The 20,539-nt window shown below is 44.3% G+C and overlaps 1 protein-coding gene across 3 annotated transcripts in view; it reads right to left on the bottom strand.

Annotated features, from left to right (window-relative positions):
* The window catches only part of LOXHD1 (lipoxygenase homology PLAT domains 1), a gene marked incomplete at both ends in the record, with an annotated part of 140,518 nt that overhangs the window by 90,194 nt on the left and 29,785 nt on the right, over positions 1–20,539 (bottom strand). For all 3 annotated transcript variants that reach the window (XM_080920392.1, XM_080920393.1, XM_080920394.1), the window contains 8 exons: positions 843–978; positions 1,645–1,731; positions 2,672–2,832; positions 3,183–3,318; positions 6,128–6,378; positions 7,851–7,974; positions 9,759–9,907; positions 18,026–18,124. In XM_080920392.1, coding sequence (XP_080776518.1) covers positions 843–978; positions 1,645–1,731; positions 2,672–2,832; positions 3,183–3,318; positions 6,128–6,378; positions 7,851–7,974; positions 9,759–9,907; positions 18,026–18,124 — 1,143 coding nt within the window. The remainder of the gene's footprint in view (positions 1–842; positions 979–1,644; positions 1,732–2,671; positions 2,833–3,182; positions 3,319–6,127; positions 6,379–7,850; positions 7,975–9,758; positions 9,908–18,025; positions 18,125–20,539) is intronic.

Raw genomic sequence — 20,539 nt, 5'->3', positions numbered from 1 at the left:
ACACGATCACTTGTGAATTGAGTTATTGAAATTTTTAGGAGGGCTCCACTTCTCTTTTTATGTTTTTTTTCCAGATACCACTTTTGAAATATTTCTACTGAAAACCTAAGAACAGCCACAAGAATAACCACTAGGTTGATTTTCCTTCATGCCAATTCTGATCGATTGGTAATGTCTGCTGTAGTGCAGCAATGGCTGCCAAGCTCATTTCTGACTGTGAGAATGCTGTGATCATTTCGTAGGTAGCATTTCCTGGAGAAAGGGACAGAGCACGTTCTTCATACTTGCTGCTATGCTGCTGCTATAACCTAGAGGCCAAATGGCCTCCCTTTGGTCCTTTGAGAGTGAATGCTGGACTCCAGGTTAAAAGCTTAATCCTTCTCCCACTGAAGTCAAACAGAGACAAAGGATTCACTGGATACCAATTTAGTGTGTCATAAAAAATAATAATAAAGCCAGATCCAGCCTTATTGTGTGGAGAAAACTTACCAAGTTTCACAATGTGAAAGGTAAAGAAGTTATTTCCTTTCATCTCAAGGAGGTTCTGGCTAACTGTTGTTCTGTGTGGATCCCTCATGTTCTTGTGTGGATTCCTCATGTCCTTATGTGGCCAGCTTGATATACATCTTTTTTTCCCTCCATACATAGCCATCACAAGAGAGTTCTAGCACTAGGACCTGGAATGGATTCTTCCAGCCAGTCTTGAGGCTGGAACTTAATTAGTCTGCTCAGGCGTTCGGAGAGGGCAAATGATGTATAGCAAGCAGCACTGCTAGGCCCTCACTGGCACAGAAAGTAAAACCCCACTGCCTCCCCACAGCCGCGGACAGCTCAGTACTTACTTCCCATTATCCTCCGCACAGTTGGGCCTTCTGCGGTCATCTCCCTCACGATCTCATTGTCATCCTCGTTGGCATCCAACCAGCGATTGCAATTGAAGTTATATTTGTCCTTATTCAGAGTATTCATCAGAGTCATCTACAATGGGGTAGCCTCGAGGTAAGCAGGTGGGACCATTGGATATCTCACCCATGACCTGTGGCCTTCATTCTGTTATCTGAATCTCTCTCTCTCTCTCTCTCTCTCTCTCTCTCTCTCTCTCTCTCTCTCTCTGTGTGTGTGTGTGTGTGTGTGTGTGTGTGTGTGTGTGTGTGTTCTCTTTTTTATTTTTATTTTATCTTACTTTGTTTTTTGAAGACAGGGTTTCTCTGTGTAGTCCTGGACCTCACTTTGTAGACCAAGCTAGCCTCAAATTCAGAGATCAGCCTGCCTCTGCTTCCCAGTGTTGGGATCAAAGGTGTGCACCCCTGTGCCAGGCCTACTATCTCATCTTAAGGATGAGATGAGATCTCCTGGCTATTGAAGAAGGCTGGTGATCAGATAGATTGCTGTTTCTTCCCCTGGTCTCCTAGAAGTCAACATTCACCCAGCATCTGGGAGACAATACAGGATGTAAACCCCATGGACACCTGACTATTTCTGTCAACTTTGAAAGGACTCTCCTTATCTGTCCCCATCAAAACACATAGCCCATGTCAACCCTTCCCACCTCCAATCCTAACAAACAGAGAGGCAAATGTATATGATTTTGATCATGAACAACAATAGATCTGGACCCTCCCCACCCTTCAAGGCACACCTTACCTTTTCTAAATGCCACCCAGAGCCAGGGTTCTGCCTGTCATGCCACACCCGAATCTTATAAAACCTGCCAAGATCTGGGAGCTCCATCTACAAGGAGAAATAAAAAGGTCAGCGTGGACACAGTCACAGGAACACACTTGTCCTCATAGCTGACCGCCTTTGGGCTGCTTTTTCCTCAGTAAGGATGATGGGTCTGCTTCTAACCACACTCAGACATTCCATTCTCTCATGTCCCCAGTAACCAGTGGCTCATGGGACAGAGATGGCTGTGTGAAAGGAACGTTCAGCCTGGGCTGGAGAAAATGAACAAAAATAACTGACCCACAGTGGGATTCAGCCAAGAGATCCTCGGGAACAAAATCCATATGGCAGCCCTGCAAATTAGCACAGGGCGACAGCTCCGGCAGTCTGCCGGGCACCGAGACAGACAAAAAGATCAGTAGAGCATCCCTGCCCTTTCCCCAGGGGCTCAAGTCTGGCAGAGAAGACAAATACATAAAGAGCAATAAACTTGGTGGTGAAATAGAGGTATCAGTGGGGTGCTCAGGAGGGACAGCGGCAAATGACAGGTTCTTCCCCTCAAAGGCGGAGCAGCACCTCTGAGGGCACATACTGCAAAGTTCAAAGTTGCATTTTCTTTCAAACCCTCCAAAATTCATATTAGCCCTTAAATTTGGTTCCTACACTCAAATGCAGCCAGGTTGAACAATGTAACTGTGCTCTAAGCCTCTGAGCCCACAGTTCCCCTGTTCACCTTGCTCCTGAATGCTCGAAGATTTCAGTGCTGGTTCGTTCTGTCCTCTAAACTCTATCCTAGACTATACCAAGTGGAAGATCAAATATAAATTACATCTTTTTTGATAAATTGCCTATAAATCATCAAATTTGCTGTTTCGGCGGGAACCCAAACTCTCCAATGCCCCTTTGCCTTTAAACTTGGAAGGCAATCTGGCTTTGAGGACTGGAATGCCCAGTGCTCCTGCATCTGTTTCCCAACCCCCTCCCATCCATCCCACTTCCTTCCCACCTTGAACTTCTCAATGATGCCTGGTTTGAACCATTTGTTGTTGGGATTCAGAAGAATCTCATCCGTCCGCCCCTTCTTCCCATAAATCTGGATGAAGATGGGCGAGTTGGTGCCGGCTTTCTTCAGATCAGTTGTCCAGACCCAAAGGGACCAAGGAAATTCTACAACACAGGTCAGGGTGCATCATAAACTCCAAGAGTTGGGGGGAATAAGGGGGGAAATAAAAAGGTCAGGGTTGGAGATTATACACAATTGTGTCTACTCTTAGAACCCATTAAACAAATGCAAATTACACAAAGCTTAGGATCCCCTATTAAAAGTAAAGCCCGTTTGCTGGAGTACTGTGTTTTAGCAGTAGACAGGAGCTAGCTCTACCACTCTTTGGCTAGTGTATTGGGGCTCACTGAGTGAATCACTCATTCAGTTTGGGGGACACTGGAGTCATCTTCGCAACAGTGACTGGCCTGTACCTTGTAGAACCTAGCAACTGTCCTGGGTCCCTCACACTTACTTTTCAGCCGCTTCTTCCTCAGAGACACCATCTCGTACAGCTGCCGCTCAATGAGCCCATCTGCCTTCTTCTCATCCAGCCAGTTGCTGCAGGGAAAAGTCTGCTGGATGCCAGTGAAGGGGCACAGGACCACCACCTAGGAAGGCGGACAGCACGTGCCTCCTGTGTGAGGTCCACTGGGGGGAGCCACTCGGCGCTGAGCAGCCTTTAGCCCCGAGGGCACGTGTGTCTGTTAGGACCTTCAAGAAACCGGCCCTCTTCATCTTACGTTCTCATTAAATCTTAATAAAAAGTACCACTTTCAAAAGAACTTTTGCAGATAAAAATACATACTTTTTAGAAAATTATTATTTGAAGAAGAAGTTTTTCATGGTAGCTGCCATCACTAAGTTTAGCCTAAAGAACCAGCCCAGAGTTGGCTAAGCATTAGGAAGTGCAGTTGTCCGGTGCACAGTGTATCAACTTAATAAAGGAGAGACAGCATAGGACTAACTCACTACGGACAGAAAACAGCTGTAAACAGAATTCAATACTAGCTCAGAAAACAACTCTGAACACTGAAGAAGTAGAAAATAATGCATTTAATCCGCTTAATAACATATACCAACTTTCTCAAACATAATTAGCTAAATAAAACACCAGAGGCAGTTGCTTTTAAATAATAAACAAAGGCTGGAGATGTAGTTCAGTGGTGAAACTTGGCACACATGATACCTTAGGCTTTATGCACACACACACACACACACACACACACACACACACACAGGTATGCACACATATGTACACTCAGACACACACATGCAGACACACATACAGAGACACATATACACATATCTGCACACATACATATCTGCACACACAGGATTAAAAACGTAACAAAGATATATACTATTCAATTTTCTGCTCAGCATGCTACTGTAGTATGTATTAGGCTATGTACTCAAAATTTAAAAAGAAATAATAAAGTCTCTCTGTGGTTAGGGAACCTGGGAACCAACCAAGCTATGGGAAGACTTGCTGGCAGAGAAAATCTTCAAAGAATATATGGAAAAATCATTAAAATTAATACACAGCTTAGAAGATGGTTGTGTGTAAACTCAGTGCGTGGAAAGTACTTAATCAGTAACAAATAGAAATGACAATTTATAAGAGCATTTGTGACAATACTGATTGCAAAATCTGTGTAATTTCACCTCACAAAGACATGTTGAAGAAAAAGAAATGTAAGACGGCATTGAAAAAGAGTTTTAAAGACCTGAATCTCAAAAAGTTCACCATTTTTATAGATAAGGTAAGAAGGCACTGAATGTTGTATTGGTAAAGAAATTTACTAAATTAATTACTGAAACGGAGTAAAAAGCAGAAAGGTGTTAGGGTTTTTGTTTGTTTGTTTTGGAAAGCACTGATTTTGCTTTCAATTGGGAAAAAAAATTCTGATTTTCCTCTGAAACTTAATCATTGCTTCCAAAACTTCCTTAATGACAAGAATTATCAAGTAAATCCTGATGATTCTTGCCTGTGGTCCCAGTTATCAGGGAATCTTCCTGGGCTGCAGAGTGGGCTCAAGGGAAACAATGGGACTGTCTCAAAACTTATAAAAGAGATACAGAGAGGGGCAGGGAGGTAGAGAAAGGACAGAGAGAGAGAGAGAGAGAGAGAGAGAGAGAGAGAGAGAGAGAGACTGACAGACAGACAGAGACAGACAGAGACACAGACAGAGAGACAGAGAGACAGAGACAGACAGACACAGAGACAGACAGACACAGAGACAGAGACTGGGAGACTGAGAGACTGAGAGAATCCCACTGTGCAACTGTACCACAGTTTCTTTATCCATTCTTTGGTTGAGGGATATCTAGGTTGTTTCCAGTTTCTGGCTATTATGAATAAAGCGGCTATGAGCATAGTTATCCTTGTGGTATACGGTGGAGCATCTTTTGGGCATATGCCCAGGAATGGTATAGCTGGGTCTGGAGGTAGAACTATTCCCAGTTTTCTAAAAAACAGTCAAATTGATTTCCAAAGTGTTTGTGCAAGTTTGCACTCCCACCAGCAATGGAGGCGCATTCCCCTTGTCCCACATCCTCACCAGCATGTGCTATCACTTGAGGTCTGACCTTAACCATTCTGACAGGTGTACGCTGGAATTTCAGGGTTGTTTTGATTTGCATTTCCCTGACAACTAAGTACATTAAACATTTATTTAGGTGCTTCTCAGGCACTAAAGATTCTTCTGTTGAGAATTCTCTCTTTAGCTCAGTACCACATTTTTAGATGGGGTTATTTGGTTTGATACTGTCTAATTTCTTGAGTTCTTTATATATGTTGAATATTAGCCCTCTGTCAGATGTACAGTTGGTGAAGTCTTTTCTTATTCTACAGGCTGGCCATTTTGTCCTATTGATGGTCCCTTGCCTTAAACAGGCTTTTCAGTTTCAGGAGATTCCATTTATTAATTGTTGATCTTAGTGCCTGAGTCCGTGGTGTCCTGTTCAGAAAATTGTCCCCTGTGCCAGTGTTCAAGGCACTTCCCCAAAATATTTTAGCAATATTTATTCAAGTATTTTAAAACTACAGTAAAGTTACAGGACTAGAGATATGGCCCAGCAGTTAAGAACACTCATTGTGCAGTGGACTTGGGTTTAGTTTCCAGTACTCACACAGTGGCTTGCAAGTGTCTGTAACTCCAGTGTTTGTCCTTCACATAGGCTGCCACTGGAAAGTGTGCTCCAGGTTTAGGGTGGGTCTTCCTACCTCAAATGATCCAGTTAACTGAGAACCCCTCACATGGGTACTCAGCAGCTGGTGTCTTATTTACTTAATTCTGGATGCAGCAGAATGACCAGCTGAGATCAGTCATCCCAAGGATACGGGGTAGAGTTTGTCCTTCAGGGTTAAAGAAAGAACCCACTGACCCAGAGAACACTCATAGGCCGGCACCTTACCTTCTCACAGTACCAGCCTCGGTTGACGCCGATGTTGCCGTGCCCAATGGAGACCCGGCTCAGGGGGCTAAGGAGGACAGCTAGATCGATGTGGAAGATGTCTGTGCGGCCCCTGTCAAACACACCACCCTCCAGAAAGATTTTTCCACTGTTCTTATTTCCTCTGGCTCCATACATGACCAAATAGATTTTAGATTTGGTCCCAGCTCCACGGATATCTCCAGTGAAGACAGTGACAATGTAGGTTATGGCTGGAATGGAAAGAGGGGCAGAGAGGGTTCGAAGGGGTTTCACTGGAGTGTCCTCTGTCTCTCATCACCTCCACTCTCCAGCACAGGCACATGCCCCTCCCCCATTTCGCACACTCAGAACAGTGGCCCTAACAACCTCATTTGTTTTTCAATACTGTGTTAGTATATGTGAGGCAGGGGGTGAGCTGTCTCTATTATTTCAGGGAACTGTCAACACTCATTACAGGAAGCAAAGACAAGAAGGAAATTGAGCTGGCTAAAAATAATACTTATTATTAATGTTAATTACCATGTGTACATTATTAATAGCTGCCAGATAAATTTTGTTACGTCTAATCTAATTATAGTAGTCAAATCCATTGATGGAGATTTATCTCTGGCCTATCTGGTTCATTTGGTTCTCTTGTTGAAAAATATAACTTTTGAAAAGGGGCACTAATATCTTTCCCCATCACACTGGGCTGAGGGAGGGGGAGGGGACACCAGAAGGTGTGTCATCTTGGGCTTTGATCGGTCAGGAGGCATTGTGAGCCCACAGAATTCTGCAGAAGAGCCACCAATTGCTACACAAGGTTGTAAACGAGGCTAAAAGAATAAAGATAGAGCACCAACATTTGAACCAGAAACTGTTAAGGGCTTGTTGGCATCCTTTTATCCTGTCCCGGGGTTTAAGATCAGGAAAAACATCAGACATGGCAAGGAGAGGAGAGGGGGAAAAGCATGGAGCTGGAGATGCCTGGAGGAGCAGAAAGTATCGGTGTTAGGAACGGTGGTTCACGGTCATATGCGGCAGGAGAGGCCGGAGGGGCTGGGAAGTGGCAGAAAGGAGTGTTGTCTCCCGATGAGGAAATTTGAGCCAATGTGTGGTGCCTTCTGCATATTACACTACAAAACTCTGCTGTGTCTCCAGTGGGGGGGGGGTGGACTTCAGCAGAGGGGCACTCTCAGATGTGTATAGTCACGTGAGTCTTCTAGAACCCTGATGACCACCTCAGACAGGTTTCAGGGGAGAGGTTTTCTGTAGAATTTACAGTGGAAAGAGGACTTGAGGAGGCCGGTCAAGGCTCAGATCAAGTCTGTCTTTGATAAGCTCTGTGACCCTGGACATCTTTTTGAACTTCCATTCTACATGCCTCAGTTTTCCCATCTGTGAGTTGGGAACAGCACAATACCTATGTTGTAGGTGACTGTAAAGATGAAATAAAACATAAGAGGATCGCTGATTCTCCTTCTGGCTGTCTTTTAGTTCCTTCTACCTATAGCTAGGAATGCCAGGACATTGCCCTGTCTGCTCAGGCATCAGCAGCCTTGGCTGCAACCCAGAGAACTGGAGCATTTTCTAGGGCAGAAAAAATGCTGTCTTCAAACTCAGCGGCCTCCTGTCTGATCGCCTTTGTAGGCAGTAAACACAGGTAAAGACTCCCAAGAAGAAAGGATGGTCCAGCAGGGGGCCTCGCCTCCCCACAGCCTACCCGTGGTCTCAGCTCCGCCCACTAAGATGTCTCTCTGGATTTTGCCATCATCTTCATCCAGGGCCAGCCAGCGGTTAAGGGGGAAGTCGTATTTCCTTTTGTTACCAATGTCTTCAATGATGATCTGAGAAGGAGAAGAAAGGAAGGAATGAGCGTGTGGTTGAGGGCACGCCGGGCGATCTACTCTGTCCAATCAGGGAGTGTGCTCTAAGAAGGCACTTGAAGCTCCTCTCACCTCAAGGAGAGCTAGTCACAGAACCCTAGGAAACCCTCGGAAAGCCATCCAGGGATGATGGGCAACCTCCTGTACTTGAATCCCTGCCACTTATCCTCCACGCCCGAGGTCATTTCAGAGAACTGAAGTGTATCCGGTACTCCCAGTGAGCTGGGCTGGAGGGGGCGGGGCTGGATCTGAGAGCGGGCGTTTGAGATGATTGCTTCTCTCTGCTGAAGGTTGGACTTCTGACCATGCAAAGGGGAACTGTGGGCTGAAACCAGGGCAGGGAATCCTGGGACATGGTGGTCACATCAGAAAAACATTAGCAGCTGCCAGGGAGCCAACTCTAAGTGGCCATAGATGAAGTCCCCTCACAAAAACAACTCTAAGCTGGGTTGGTGAAGCTATGTTTTCTAGAACATACTGAAGAGCTGAAAGTAGCTTCCAAATATTCCATTTGGACCCAGCTATAAAACAGGACTGGAAAGACAGACGCATTCTATGATGAACAGTGAAAACATAGGCTGTAGGGTGTTTTCTCTTTTGTGGTATGTGGAGTGTACGTGTGTGTACATGTGTGTGTGTGAGAGAGAGAGAGAGAGAGAGAGAGAGAGAGAGAGAGAGTGTTTTAAATCAAGAGCTGTTATATTTATCTGTTATATTCTCTACCTAGCATATCAACAAGACCACAAGGAAAGATCTGAGAAGCAAGCTCTTTTGATGAGACTGAGTCCAGAGCAGGGACCTGTGCATGTTGAAGTCGACTATATTCTGTGACTGTAGGGACACACCACGTTGCAAGGGACAACTTCCCAATGTGAAGGCCAAAAAGGATAAGACACCCCAGAAAATGAGGCAGAAAGGACAAAGCTGCCAGACAGGGGAAATGTCTCGTTCATCCTTCCTACAATGGGCCACAGATACATCAAATGACCCTGGGCTACACAGTCTTCACGTCCTTCCACATAGGCTCAGAATGCCTGAGTAAAAATAGGGTGGCCTTGAAGTCACTATGGAGTGTCAGCTGTGACTAAATATTCTCCCCACGCAGTACTGGATTAACTCCCATCACTTTCATACGGCCTGATTGGGTAGGGTTCTGTTCTGCACAGATGAGGAAAAAATGTATACACAGAGACACACACAAACACTCAGACACACACAGACACACAGACACTCAGACACACACAGACACAAGCACTCAGACACACACAGACACACAGACACTCAGACACACACAGACACAAACACTCAGACACACACAGACACACAGACACTCAGACACACACAGATAGACACTCAGACACACACAAACACACAGACACACACAGACACACACAGACACACAGGCACACACACAGAGACACACAGACACACACACACACACACACACAGAGAGAGAGAGAGAGAGAGAGAGAGAGAGAGAGAGAGAGAGCACAATTAGGAAGGTCAGGGGCTTCAGAGAGCCTTAGAAGATAGTTAGTCCCTGACTGGCTCAGACAAGAGAAGCGGAAGTTTTAACAAGGTGAGTCTTGGAGGCAACCAACGCTGACATGGATGGCCGAGGACTGAAGCAACAGAGTAGAGACAGGCAAATCTAGAGTGGAAAGTTCGGCTCAGCTTCAGGCCTCTGAAAAGCCAGACATTACCCTCCCATGCCTCAGAGGCAACAGATAGACAGCTGAACCTACCTTGGACAGGAACCAACCTGCGGAGCCCCCCTTGTTGTTGTGGCCCACATTGATCTTCATCAGCTGCCCCAAATCCGGCGCATCTAGTGTGAACTTGTCTTCAGCTCCCTTTTCAAAGTTGTCCTTTTCATTTTCCAGCCTACGCTCCCCTGAATGCACAGAAGCAGGAAAGTTACAGAGAGAGAAGAAAGAAGAACCAGGAGCCTTAATGGTCCACCCACTGAAAGAGCTTTTACAAAGCCAAGGGCAGCTCCCTGCTGGGATCTAAGTTCCTTACATCCCTCCAGCCTTGGGGAAAGCTCAGTTTGCCTCCTGTGTGGCTGGTTCCTGAGTCTCATAAGTAGGTTTCTCATGTCAGCCTTATTCCACAGTCTTTGCCTGTGAATCAAGCTGTACCCCTATCCTAAGACTCGGGGCCTCATCTTGCTTTTGTCCATTGCTCCTCCAGAGAGCAGTGTGCATGGCACTTGGTGTAGGAGCTGCTGCTGGGATTCTGCTCCCCTTAGCTAAGCCCGGTCCTGGACACAATGTCTCTAACTAGCAGCAGACACTGTCTGCCCTGGATCTTATTCCTTATATCCAACAGGAATGCACTATTAACTTGGTCCTGAAAAATGAAGAAACTGAGAATTAGATATTAAACCATTTGTCCAGAGTCTTGTGGGCAACGAACACAGCTTAGGGTCCCATTGTAATGAGGTTTTCTGTCCTGCTGTTCTCTGTGGCTGCATTCTCGGGACCGTGGGTGTACAAATCAGTCTTTCTCGTCCCACCAAAGCACTGAATTTTCACTCAAATCTTTCCAGGGTTTCTCTTTTCTGAATTTACATTTTGACCCCCAGACACATAGAAAATAATTACCGGAATTCAGGTACCTACTACCCAGATGTAAGGGTTGTAGCAGTTGCTAAGATTTGTCTAGTTTGCTTCTGACCTTTTAAATTTTTACAAAAAAAAAGTGGTTTTATTTTATGTGCATGAATGTTTAGCGTGCATGTATGTAAGTCCACTCTGTGTGTGGCTGGTGCCCAAGAAAGATGGGAGAGGATGCTATAGCACATGGGTACTGAAGTCATAGAGGGTGGTAAGCAACTGTTTTTGTGTTGAGAACAGAACCCGGGTCCTCTGCAAGAACAGCAAGTGCTCTTGAGCCCCGAGCCATCTCTCCAGCCACAAGGCCATTTGATTTTCTTTTAAGGAAACAAACCCAGTAGTTATGTCTAAGGCTTCTCAGTTCATCTTCCCTTTCCACTCACCTCCTCACCTTAGTGTGTATCCTCCCAGAATCCTCAGCACATAAAGGCTAAGAGACACAGGCCACTTGTGGCTGTTTCTGACTCCTACACAAATGATAGCGTAGTGGGCATCTCACAACCTCCAAGTCCTTCATCTTCAGGATGGGGCTGACCGAGCTGCAAGTCTGTGAGTAAGATCTGTTGCGTTTGCATTCCCACACACCGGGCAGCCCCAGAGCTCAGCAGGGGCCACGACAGGAGCATGGCTGCAGGATTGCTACTCTTCCCCTGCTGGCCTCTCCAAGGTCTTTGAGGAGAATCCTCTCAGCCATCAGCAGTTTGTTGACAAGTGTCCTGTGGATGCTGACCACAGTCTATTCTTTAACTTCCCCACCAGAGCCAAGTGACAAAAAATACTACTGTTTTCTTCTCTTGGCGTCCAAGTGTTTCTGGCGGGGCTACCACAAGTACCACTGAAGTGGATGACTTTGTGTCCTTCCTCTGCAAACAGGTAAGAACTGTGCTGTGCACACAGGTAAGAACTGTGCTCTGCACACAGGTAAGAACTGTGCTGCACACACACCTGTGCTCAGTTGGTCGCTAACCTGGTGCATGATCAGCATTAGTTTGTCAGGCAACACTGCCTCCCAAAATGCATACATGGCGTGAATTTCTACTGGTAATATATGGGCATCCCCACTGCCCATAAACACTATTAACATCTGTACTGTGAAGTTTTATTCTGTGTAGGATGGTATCTTGTGGTTTTAGTCTATATTTCCTTACCTTTTTTGGGGGGGGAGTGGAGACTGACCATATGGCGTATATATTCAGGCAACATGCATCAGACATTTTTGTTCTAATTTGTCTGCTCTAGTTTTATTAATCTGTTCCTACACTTGTTGCATTCAGACCTAATTTTCCCTCCCTCCTCTCTTTCCAGCCTCTCCTCCTCTCTCTCCCTCCCTATCTGCTCCTCTGTTTCCCTTTAGAAAATGGCAGGCCTTCTTCCATCTTTTAATTTTTTTTAGATTCTGTTGTTTATTTTCTTTGGGGTGTGTGTACGTGTATACACGCACACATATATGTGTACAATGTGTGCATGTATGTGTTTGAATGTTTGTGTGTGCTTTTGGCAAATTTTGTCTCTAGATTAAAGTTAATTTACACTATCTGAAATTTTCTTTCAAGATAATTTTTTTTCACATTGAAGTCTTTAGCCCATTGGGAAGTTATTTTTGTGTATCATCAAAGATAATCTAATTTAGTCTTTTCTCAGAATACCAGACAATTGTTCAAACACCAGTAATTGAACAAAATCTTACTTTGCCCTTTGATTTATCATTTATAATGCCATAGTCTAGATTCTTTATTCTGTCCCCTTGAACCACTGTATTCACCCTCCTCTCACCGCATAGGCCTCGTTTCTAAAGCTATGATTGGGCTGGTGAAATGGCTCCAGTCATGAGGTCATTTGCTACCGAACCAGAAAACATAAGGCTGATTCCTGGGACCCACACAACGAAGAGCAAGAGCCAGTTCACAATAGTTGTGCATCCGCATCCACACCTACACCACAGCGCATGCGTCTCCACACTAAACAAATTGAATAAACACAGTTTAATTTTTAAAAATGTCTCCACTCTCTTCATTTCTGACAGGGCAAATGTTGCCCATTAGTACTGTCCCCACCATTTTCTGCTTTTATAAATTATATCTATTAATTTCTGCAAGTGTGAGAAGCATGCTCACTACGGCACGAATGTGGAGGTCAGAGGTCAACTTTCAGAAGTCAGGTCAGTTTTTCTATTTATCACGTGGGTCCCAGGGATATAACTCAGTTGTCCTATTTGGCAGAGAGTGCTTTTACCTGAGCCATCACACCAGCCCGGTTCATACTGTTTCCATTTTTCAAAATTACTTTGGCAATATTTGGCACTTTGTGGTCCTACGTTTTAATAGCAGCCTAATTTTTGGTTGTTGGTTTTTAGGAACTTGACTGAAATGCCATTACTTTTTTATAAAGAGACCCAGGACACGCAGAATCTGAGTAAGTTTGAGTCTTTAGTCATCCGTGGGTGCTTCTTTTATTTGTATATTCTGGTGCTTTAAAAAAAAAACAAACAAACAAAAACCTGTATTTCCCAGAAAGCTCTTTCTTTGCAATTATTCTTATGTGCCAATTTCTAATATAAATGGTATGTTTTTGCACTAAGCATTTGGGTGCTTCTCTTTTATAAATGAACAAAACCTATGTATTTCTCTCTTAATTTTACCTGCATGATATTTCCATCAAATTCATAAAATGAACTAGATACACTGACTATTTCATTTTCTTGGAAATAATTTATAGAGGATGGACATTAACTATTTCTTAAGTACCAGATTTTTACATAAACAATTTGTGAGTCTGAAGTCCTGGGTAATTTTTAATAGATGTTCTTATTGTTTTGGTGACTTCTGCAAGCCCTTGAGACAATCAAGCCTTATAGGATGCTGAGATAAAAGGCCAGGCTATGGTATACAGTGGCATCCACAGGGTGTGACACCAGTTCCTTATCATGTTAAGGGAGAGCCCTGTGATTCACCAGGTATAAATGTTAACACAGAGAATCAGGATTGGTGGTCAAGATTCTTCCAGGTCAGTTTCTGTGAGACTCTGGCTCCAGCCCAGCACAGACAGAAATGCCTCTTCAATGATACAACTTGAAGATTCCCAGCCCCTAAGCTACAATTCTCTCCAATGTCTGCCATCTTGCTTGGCTGCATACATCCCAGACAATCTAAAATGGGGCAGATATCAGAGGTGTTCACAACCTGCTATCAGCACTGTTAGAATCCTGCAACTTATTCTATTTCAGATGGTGATGGCTGTGGTGATGGTGATGATGGTGGTAGTGATGGTAGTGGTGGTGCTGATGATGGTGGTGATGATGGTGGTGGTGATGGTGATAATGATGGTGGTGGTGGTGGTGGTGGTGATGGTAGTGGTAGTGGTGGTGATGGTGATGGTGGTGGTGATGGTAGTGATGGTGATGGTAGTGATGGTGATGGTAGTGGTGGTGATGGTGGTGGTGGTGATGGTAGTGATAATGATGGTGGTGGTGGTGGTGATATTGGTGGTGGTGATGGTGGTGGTGGTGGTGGTGGTGGTGATATTGGTGGTGGTGATGGTGGTGGTGATGGTGGTGGTGATAGTGGTGGTGGTGGTGATGGTGCTGTCAGCACCATGCCTTTCTTTACTTCTAACATAGTAGTTTGCCTAGATCCTTACATTGATGGAGATGAAAACATGATAGATAGTGTACATCTTCATATGATGGCTCTGGATAGTGTGACTCCAGCTTCTTTCCTGTTGGTGAGAATTTCCCAGAATACTTCATGCTGCTTGATTCATCTCCAAAATTCTCCTTTCATGTATTTGAGCTAGATCATTTATTTTTATATACCATGAGAATATCTTTATGAAAGAGAATCATCTTAAGAGCTTAGGTTGGCCTCACACTCCAGTTCTCTTGTTCCTCCTTCAACGTGCTAGGATTCTAAAGATTCCTGGCAGGACTGTTGGTTCTTCACTAACAGGTTTTCCTACTCCTATGATAATCAGTGTATGCACTTTTGCTGTCAGCCATGTTTTCCCATTGCTTCTCTGGATTAACTGAATGTTTAGTCCTTGAATTCATTCTATTCATTTATGGATTATACATTTTTTACTTTGGGCATTTACTTTTATAATTTTAATATTCACACTTAGCTTAATGAAGTCTACAGTTCATAGTTTTAACTACTCTGCAGGTGGGGAGATGAGTAATGAACAAAATCTTCATAATGCTTTAGCAGTTTTCTTCTCATGTATTGATGGTAAATATCTTGGGTACATATTTTCTCTTTCCTATACCTTAGTCGCTGTTTTTTTTTTTTTTTGTTTTTGTTTTTTGTTTTTTTTTTTTTGTTTTTTTTTTTTTTTGTGGTTGGTGCTTGCTTTGGTTTGTTACAAGGCTATCAATATTTTGTTTACTTCCTTGTGTGTGAAAGAGGGATAGTCTTCCACCATGTGTGAGGTAGGCTAGCCTTGACTCACAATGTAGCCCAATGTAATCTCAGACTCCTATTTCTATTGCTCCAATCTCCCAAGTGCTGGGATCTTAGGTCCAAGCCACCACACCAAGCAATCCATCTTAGTGGCTGCTTAACATGGGTATGAGACATACATTTGTCTGCTCCTCTCTGGCAGAATAAAAATTTGTTAATTTTCCCCTATCACCTGAAATGACAGCTTATCTGTCACAGAATGCATGGCTGGCATACATCCTTCCAGAGAATATTAAAGGTATGATTACATGAATTTACAACCTCTGTTGTTGCCTAGAGTTATCTATTCATCCAGGTGGGATTTTTTTTCAGAAAATGACCTGTCATCTTTGCTTCCTCTAAGATCTTTCTCTTTGCTTTTGGTTTAACAGAGTAATATAAACCCCTTCATAGATTCTAGTCCATGAGTCCTTTAGCTACTTTAAGCTGAAAATTCAGATCTGCTGGGCCTTTAAAATGCTTTTGGCCATTATCTATTGGAATATTTCCTCTTACCTGTGTCCTCTGTCTCTGGACCAACCTCTCCCACAACTCCCTCCCTTCCCTGCTCTCATGTCTCCTTCCCAACACTTTCTCCCCATGTAAGGGATTTGCTCATACACCTGCGGTTCACTAATCCTCTCTTCAGCATCCTTACATGCATTAGGTAAGGCACCTCCAAGGCACTTACCTTTAGAGCCATGTTTTTGCTTCCTGGGATTTTGTTTGGTTATTTTTCCTAACGTGCTGTTTTTCATGGTGCAACATTTTCCTCCATTTCTTATTACATGTTGTGAACAGTTTAATTTTTTTAAGTTATAGGTTATTCCAACACCACTCCATTATCTGAAACCCCTGGGGTTTTCATTCTGATTGCTGTGTAGATTACAGCTTCATCATGGTGGGTTGTGTCCTTAAGTGTTTTATAGTTTGGGAAAATCAACTCACTCTAAGACTTGATTCATGGGAATCATATGTAGCCTTAGAAAGGGGGTTGCAGAATGTTCATGGAGATTCACTGGCTGTGAACTAAAAATTCTAGTTTGGTTTTGTTGTTGTTTGTACGTTTTGAGACAGGGTCTCAGTATACAGCCCCGACTGACCAGGAGCTTACCATGTAGGCAAAGCTGGCCTAAGACAAGGAAAGAACAGCCTACCTTTACCTTCTGGGGGCTAATTAAAGGCATATGCTATCACAGCCAGCTTGAACCGAGTATTCTGTGTGGAGGAGGGGGGTTCTGAAACCACAAGTCCAGTATAGCAATCAGACCTCAAGTCCCTGAATCACATAAATTCTCAGTTGTTTTGGTTTTAACTTCAAGTTCTTGCAGAAATTCAGCAACTGTGCCCACATGCAAACCATTGGTCAGCTTTCACTGGGGCCGTCTCTGAGACTCTCTGGGGCTCCTGGCTTTGTGTGTGGTTCTAGTTTCAGGCTCTTGCCTCATTCAGGACCTGTGATTCATTTCCTCCCCCCCCACCCCCCATGAGCTCAAAACCTGTCTTCTAGATTGATGAGCATGAAGCCCCCTCTTTATAGAAGACACAGGATTTATTCACAGCTAATACATTGGTTTTGGTTTTGAGTTTCTCCTTCATGTTTGGAAGCTGAAGCGTCCTCTTTCATGCCTTATAATTTTAATAATATATGTTGAATTCTTTGATGTATTCTACCCCAATTCGCACATCTCTTGTAGAGAGCATTTTTGGCACCTCTGAACAGTTGATGGCAGAGTAATATTAATATTATCCCAAGACACGTTGGGGCTAGCCAAGGCAGGAATCCGGCTTCTGTGCTACACCCTGTAAGGGCTAGTATCAGGCACATTGTCATCAGTAGCTCTAGGTGGGGTCTAAAGAATAAGGCAATAAGGAAGTACATCCACATCTGTAGCTCCAGGTAGGGCTCTAAAGAGTACGGCTATTAGGAAGTACATCTACATCTGAAGTTCGGGCAGGGCTTTTAAGAATGTGGCACAGGGAAGTACATTCGTATTTGATGATCCAGACAGTATCCTTAGGTACGCAGCTCAGGGCAGGGTAGATTTCAGAATGTAGGCACAGCAGTATCCATTTTTGTCTCTGACCTTTTTACCTGACCTCCAGTAAGATGTTTACAGGATCTTTGATTGTTAACTTGCTTGTTCTTTGTTACCTTTTTGCATGTAATTAAAATGATTTAAAAAGAAACGAATCAAACCAAGCTTTGCTTTGGCCTTGAGGCTTAGGCCTTAGAACCAGCCGAAGTCATGCTGCAACTTTAACTTGTCTTTTTCTTTAAATCCTCACATCGGCTCTGGGGGGACTCAAGTTGTTTGCCTGAGCTGGTCTCAGACAATCTCTGTAACATTTCTGCCTCCTGTGTTACTCCAATAAGTTTGCAAAGTGAGAGGAAAACCCCCTGTCTCAGTCTGAGTCCTGAACTTTCTCTCAGTACGTGCAGCTATATCTGTGTACGGCTTCTGTTTCACCTGTGAGACCAAAGATTATTCTATTGCTCAGCCCCACTCTGGTTTATTCCTCGTCACTACATTGAATTATACTACATCCCAAAACAGGCCACATAAGCACAGAGCTCAGGGCAATAAAGAAATTGAGAGTGAGTTCCTAGGGATGTGAAATTTGGGTTTACTCATAGTTTAGGATGAGATTTTAGTCAATCCAAACCTAGGAATATCTTATTCTGAAAAATCACACCACATACACAGAGAAAGGGGAGGTGTGGGAGGGGAGAGAGAGAAGGAAATAGAGTTTTGAAAACCTGTCACAGATCTATACATTTGACCTCATAAGGTAGATGCCCTACTGTTGGGACAACGCAGGAAATCATAGTACAAGAATAGAAGAGATGTGTTCAACAGAAAGACAAAAAGCTGCCTTCCTTAGCTGAATTTTAAGAAGCAGCCACTCTAGGGAGCTGTACTGGGTGTGGCTTGTGAGTAAATGATTCGAACCCATTACCTGTGTCTCCATACTCTCCAAAGATATTGATAAAGACGTCAGCATCGGTCCCTGCACCGATCACATCACCAGTGTATACCTTGATTTCATACTTGTTTCCTGGGAACACAAACAGAGAAAACGTTGCCTTGTTAGGATCCCAAGAAAAGAAAACTGTAAGTGCATAGATAGCTTCCAAACCATCAGTCCTCTCCACAGATGTCCATAGGATAATGAATCATTAGCATGGCTGCCACTCTCATTACTGCCAATAACAGGGCAAAAAGAGGTCCCTCAAGGTTGACTCCAAAAGGTCATCACTGAACTCTAGGTAACACCTAAGTCATGGGTAAAGGAGAGTTTCTGTTTTCATCTGACACATCCCCTACTGAATCTCCTCTGAACTACTAAGATGACTCTGAGTCCCCTACACACCTACCACCTTTTTCTGTCCCTTTTCCATACTGTAAAATAATACTGCCATCATTGGAAAGATTGGATTCTACAGGTGAAAACAAAATCTGTGTCTATCAAGGCTGTAGACAACACAGGCACTAAACTTACAATCACCAACAGTGAGCAGCAAAATACGTGTTAAACAACCCACATCTGCCTTCCATGTTGTTGCTGTACTCAGTGGACAAAAATCAATTCATTGTAGCCCAAACACATCCTCAGTCGTGATCTCAAATAGGGCAGGGTCAACACATACTTGAGATAGTGCTGAGCTCTGGTTGGGTCTCACCATCAGGAGCCTGCCTTAGGGTGGGGAATAAAGGCCAGGAGATAAAGTGAATGGTTAGGGCAAGGAGATGCTCCCAGATTTTCTTGGATGGCAACAGAATCGAGGTCTAAGACAACTCTCCCTTCCCTTTTCCCTTCCTACATGACTTTCTAGTTTACATGCAGGAGAAGGAACCATTCCTACCAGATATGCTATGCCCAATTTGTTAAGCTGATTAAAAAATAGGGCCAAGAATGCTGGCCCTTCCACTCACTGCTTCCCTAGCCTCTTCCCTCCCCTCCACCTCCAGCCTCCCAAGGTATTTGTCCTCTGTCTTCTCCAACTCTGCTGATACCTATTTGATGACATTAAGTTTTGCCACTGACTGCCTTGTCCTGTCTACTGTTGCCTGAATGCAATGCTGTAGCCCATTCCCTCTGAAACCTAAAAGGGGGGGGGGTGTTCCATGGATACATTCAGGGCATTTCCCCTCTCTCCCTTCTTCTCTCCCTTCCACACCCCTTAGTGCACTGCTAAACTTACAGGCAGTATGTTGGCGTGCAAACTGAATTAAGTTCCCGGGAAGTGGATAAGGACAAAGGACTAAGGAGAGAAATCTAAGCCTGCCCATCCCCCACCTCTGGAACTCTCTGTAGTACAGGATCAGTCTGGAGAGGTGACGCATCAGAGCACCTGAAAAGGGTGCAGAGAGGACACTCCTGTCCCTCCAGTGCATGCCATTGGTCTTTGCTGGTAAGACCCTATGACAGATGATTTCTCCTCTCCACAAGCCTCATGCGCAAAGCCCACAAAGGAAGGAGTAGGGGGTCCTCTGGTCCTTGTCCTGAACTGAAGCTGCAGAAGGAACAGCTACTGCCAGGGGTTATGTCTTTTTTATAGCCATGAATACCCTGAGCCAGCAGCTGGAACCAGAGCCCTTCAGAAGAGGCCAGGTCCAGGGAGCCTATGGGATTGGGCCTTGAGCTGCTTGTAAAGTCGATTAAAAGACAGACACTATATTTTCCATGAGGGCTTCTAGGTTGCAGTTTGTAAGGAAGACCTTGGCTAAAGCCAACTGATTCTGTCCTCATCACCTCCAAGTCCCAGAGGCTCCAAACAGCCTTGGCTATGTCAGATGGCCTTCTGGGAAAGTGATCTGACTCACAATCTCTCTTGGCTACTTTCCTATTGCTGTGACAACACGCTATGACCAAGGGAACTTTAAGAAGGCAGAATTTGGGTAGTTCCAGAAGGATCAGTGTCAACCCACAAACAGGAAGCAAGGAGAGCAAACTGGTCTTTAAACTCTCAAAGCTTGCCTCTGGTGACATCATTCCTCTAACAAGCCCACACCCCCCAAGCCTCATCAAACAGCCTGATTCTATGGAGGGCGTCTCATTGAAACCACCATACAACCTTTTACAAGACCACTCTAGGGCTCCCTGATCCTGCTTAGTGGTAGCAAGATGCCAGATCACGACAGCTGGTGCCACCAAGGTGGAAGCCCAAGGGGCACCTTGCAGCAAAGGAGAGGCCACAGGAACTCACAAGAACCCAAGCATTGCGAAGCAGAGGTAGGAAATGAGAAGCAGGGAAGCATTTGTAGAAAATGGGTTCTGACTCATTCCAGAGCACAGACTTCCATCACTGAGCCAGATGACAAAGAGGACAACTTTAACTCTTAAAGACTTTTGAATAGCAAAACTATTTGCAGCAAAGGGATGGGGTTCCCTTTGAGTGAGTCTCCCAGCCCTAGAGATACCTAAGTAGTTACTATTACCACACAGTTGGGTCAGAGACACTGTAGCAGA

Source organism: Micromys minutus, assembly GCF_963924665.1.
Source record: "Micromys minutus genome assembly, chromosome: 8".
Classification (NCBI taxonomy): Eukaryota; Metazoa; Chordata; class Mammalia; order Rodentia; family Muridae; genus Micromys; species Micromys minutus.
This window is presented reverse-complemented; position numbering and strand designations above follow the sequence as displayed.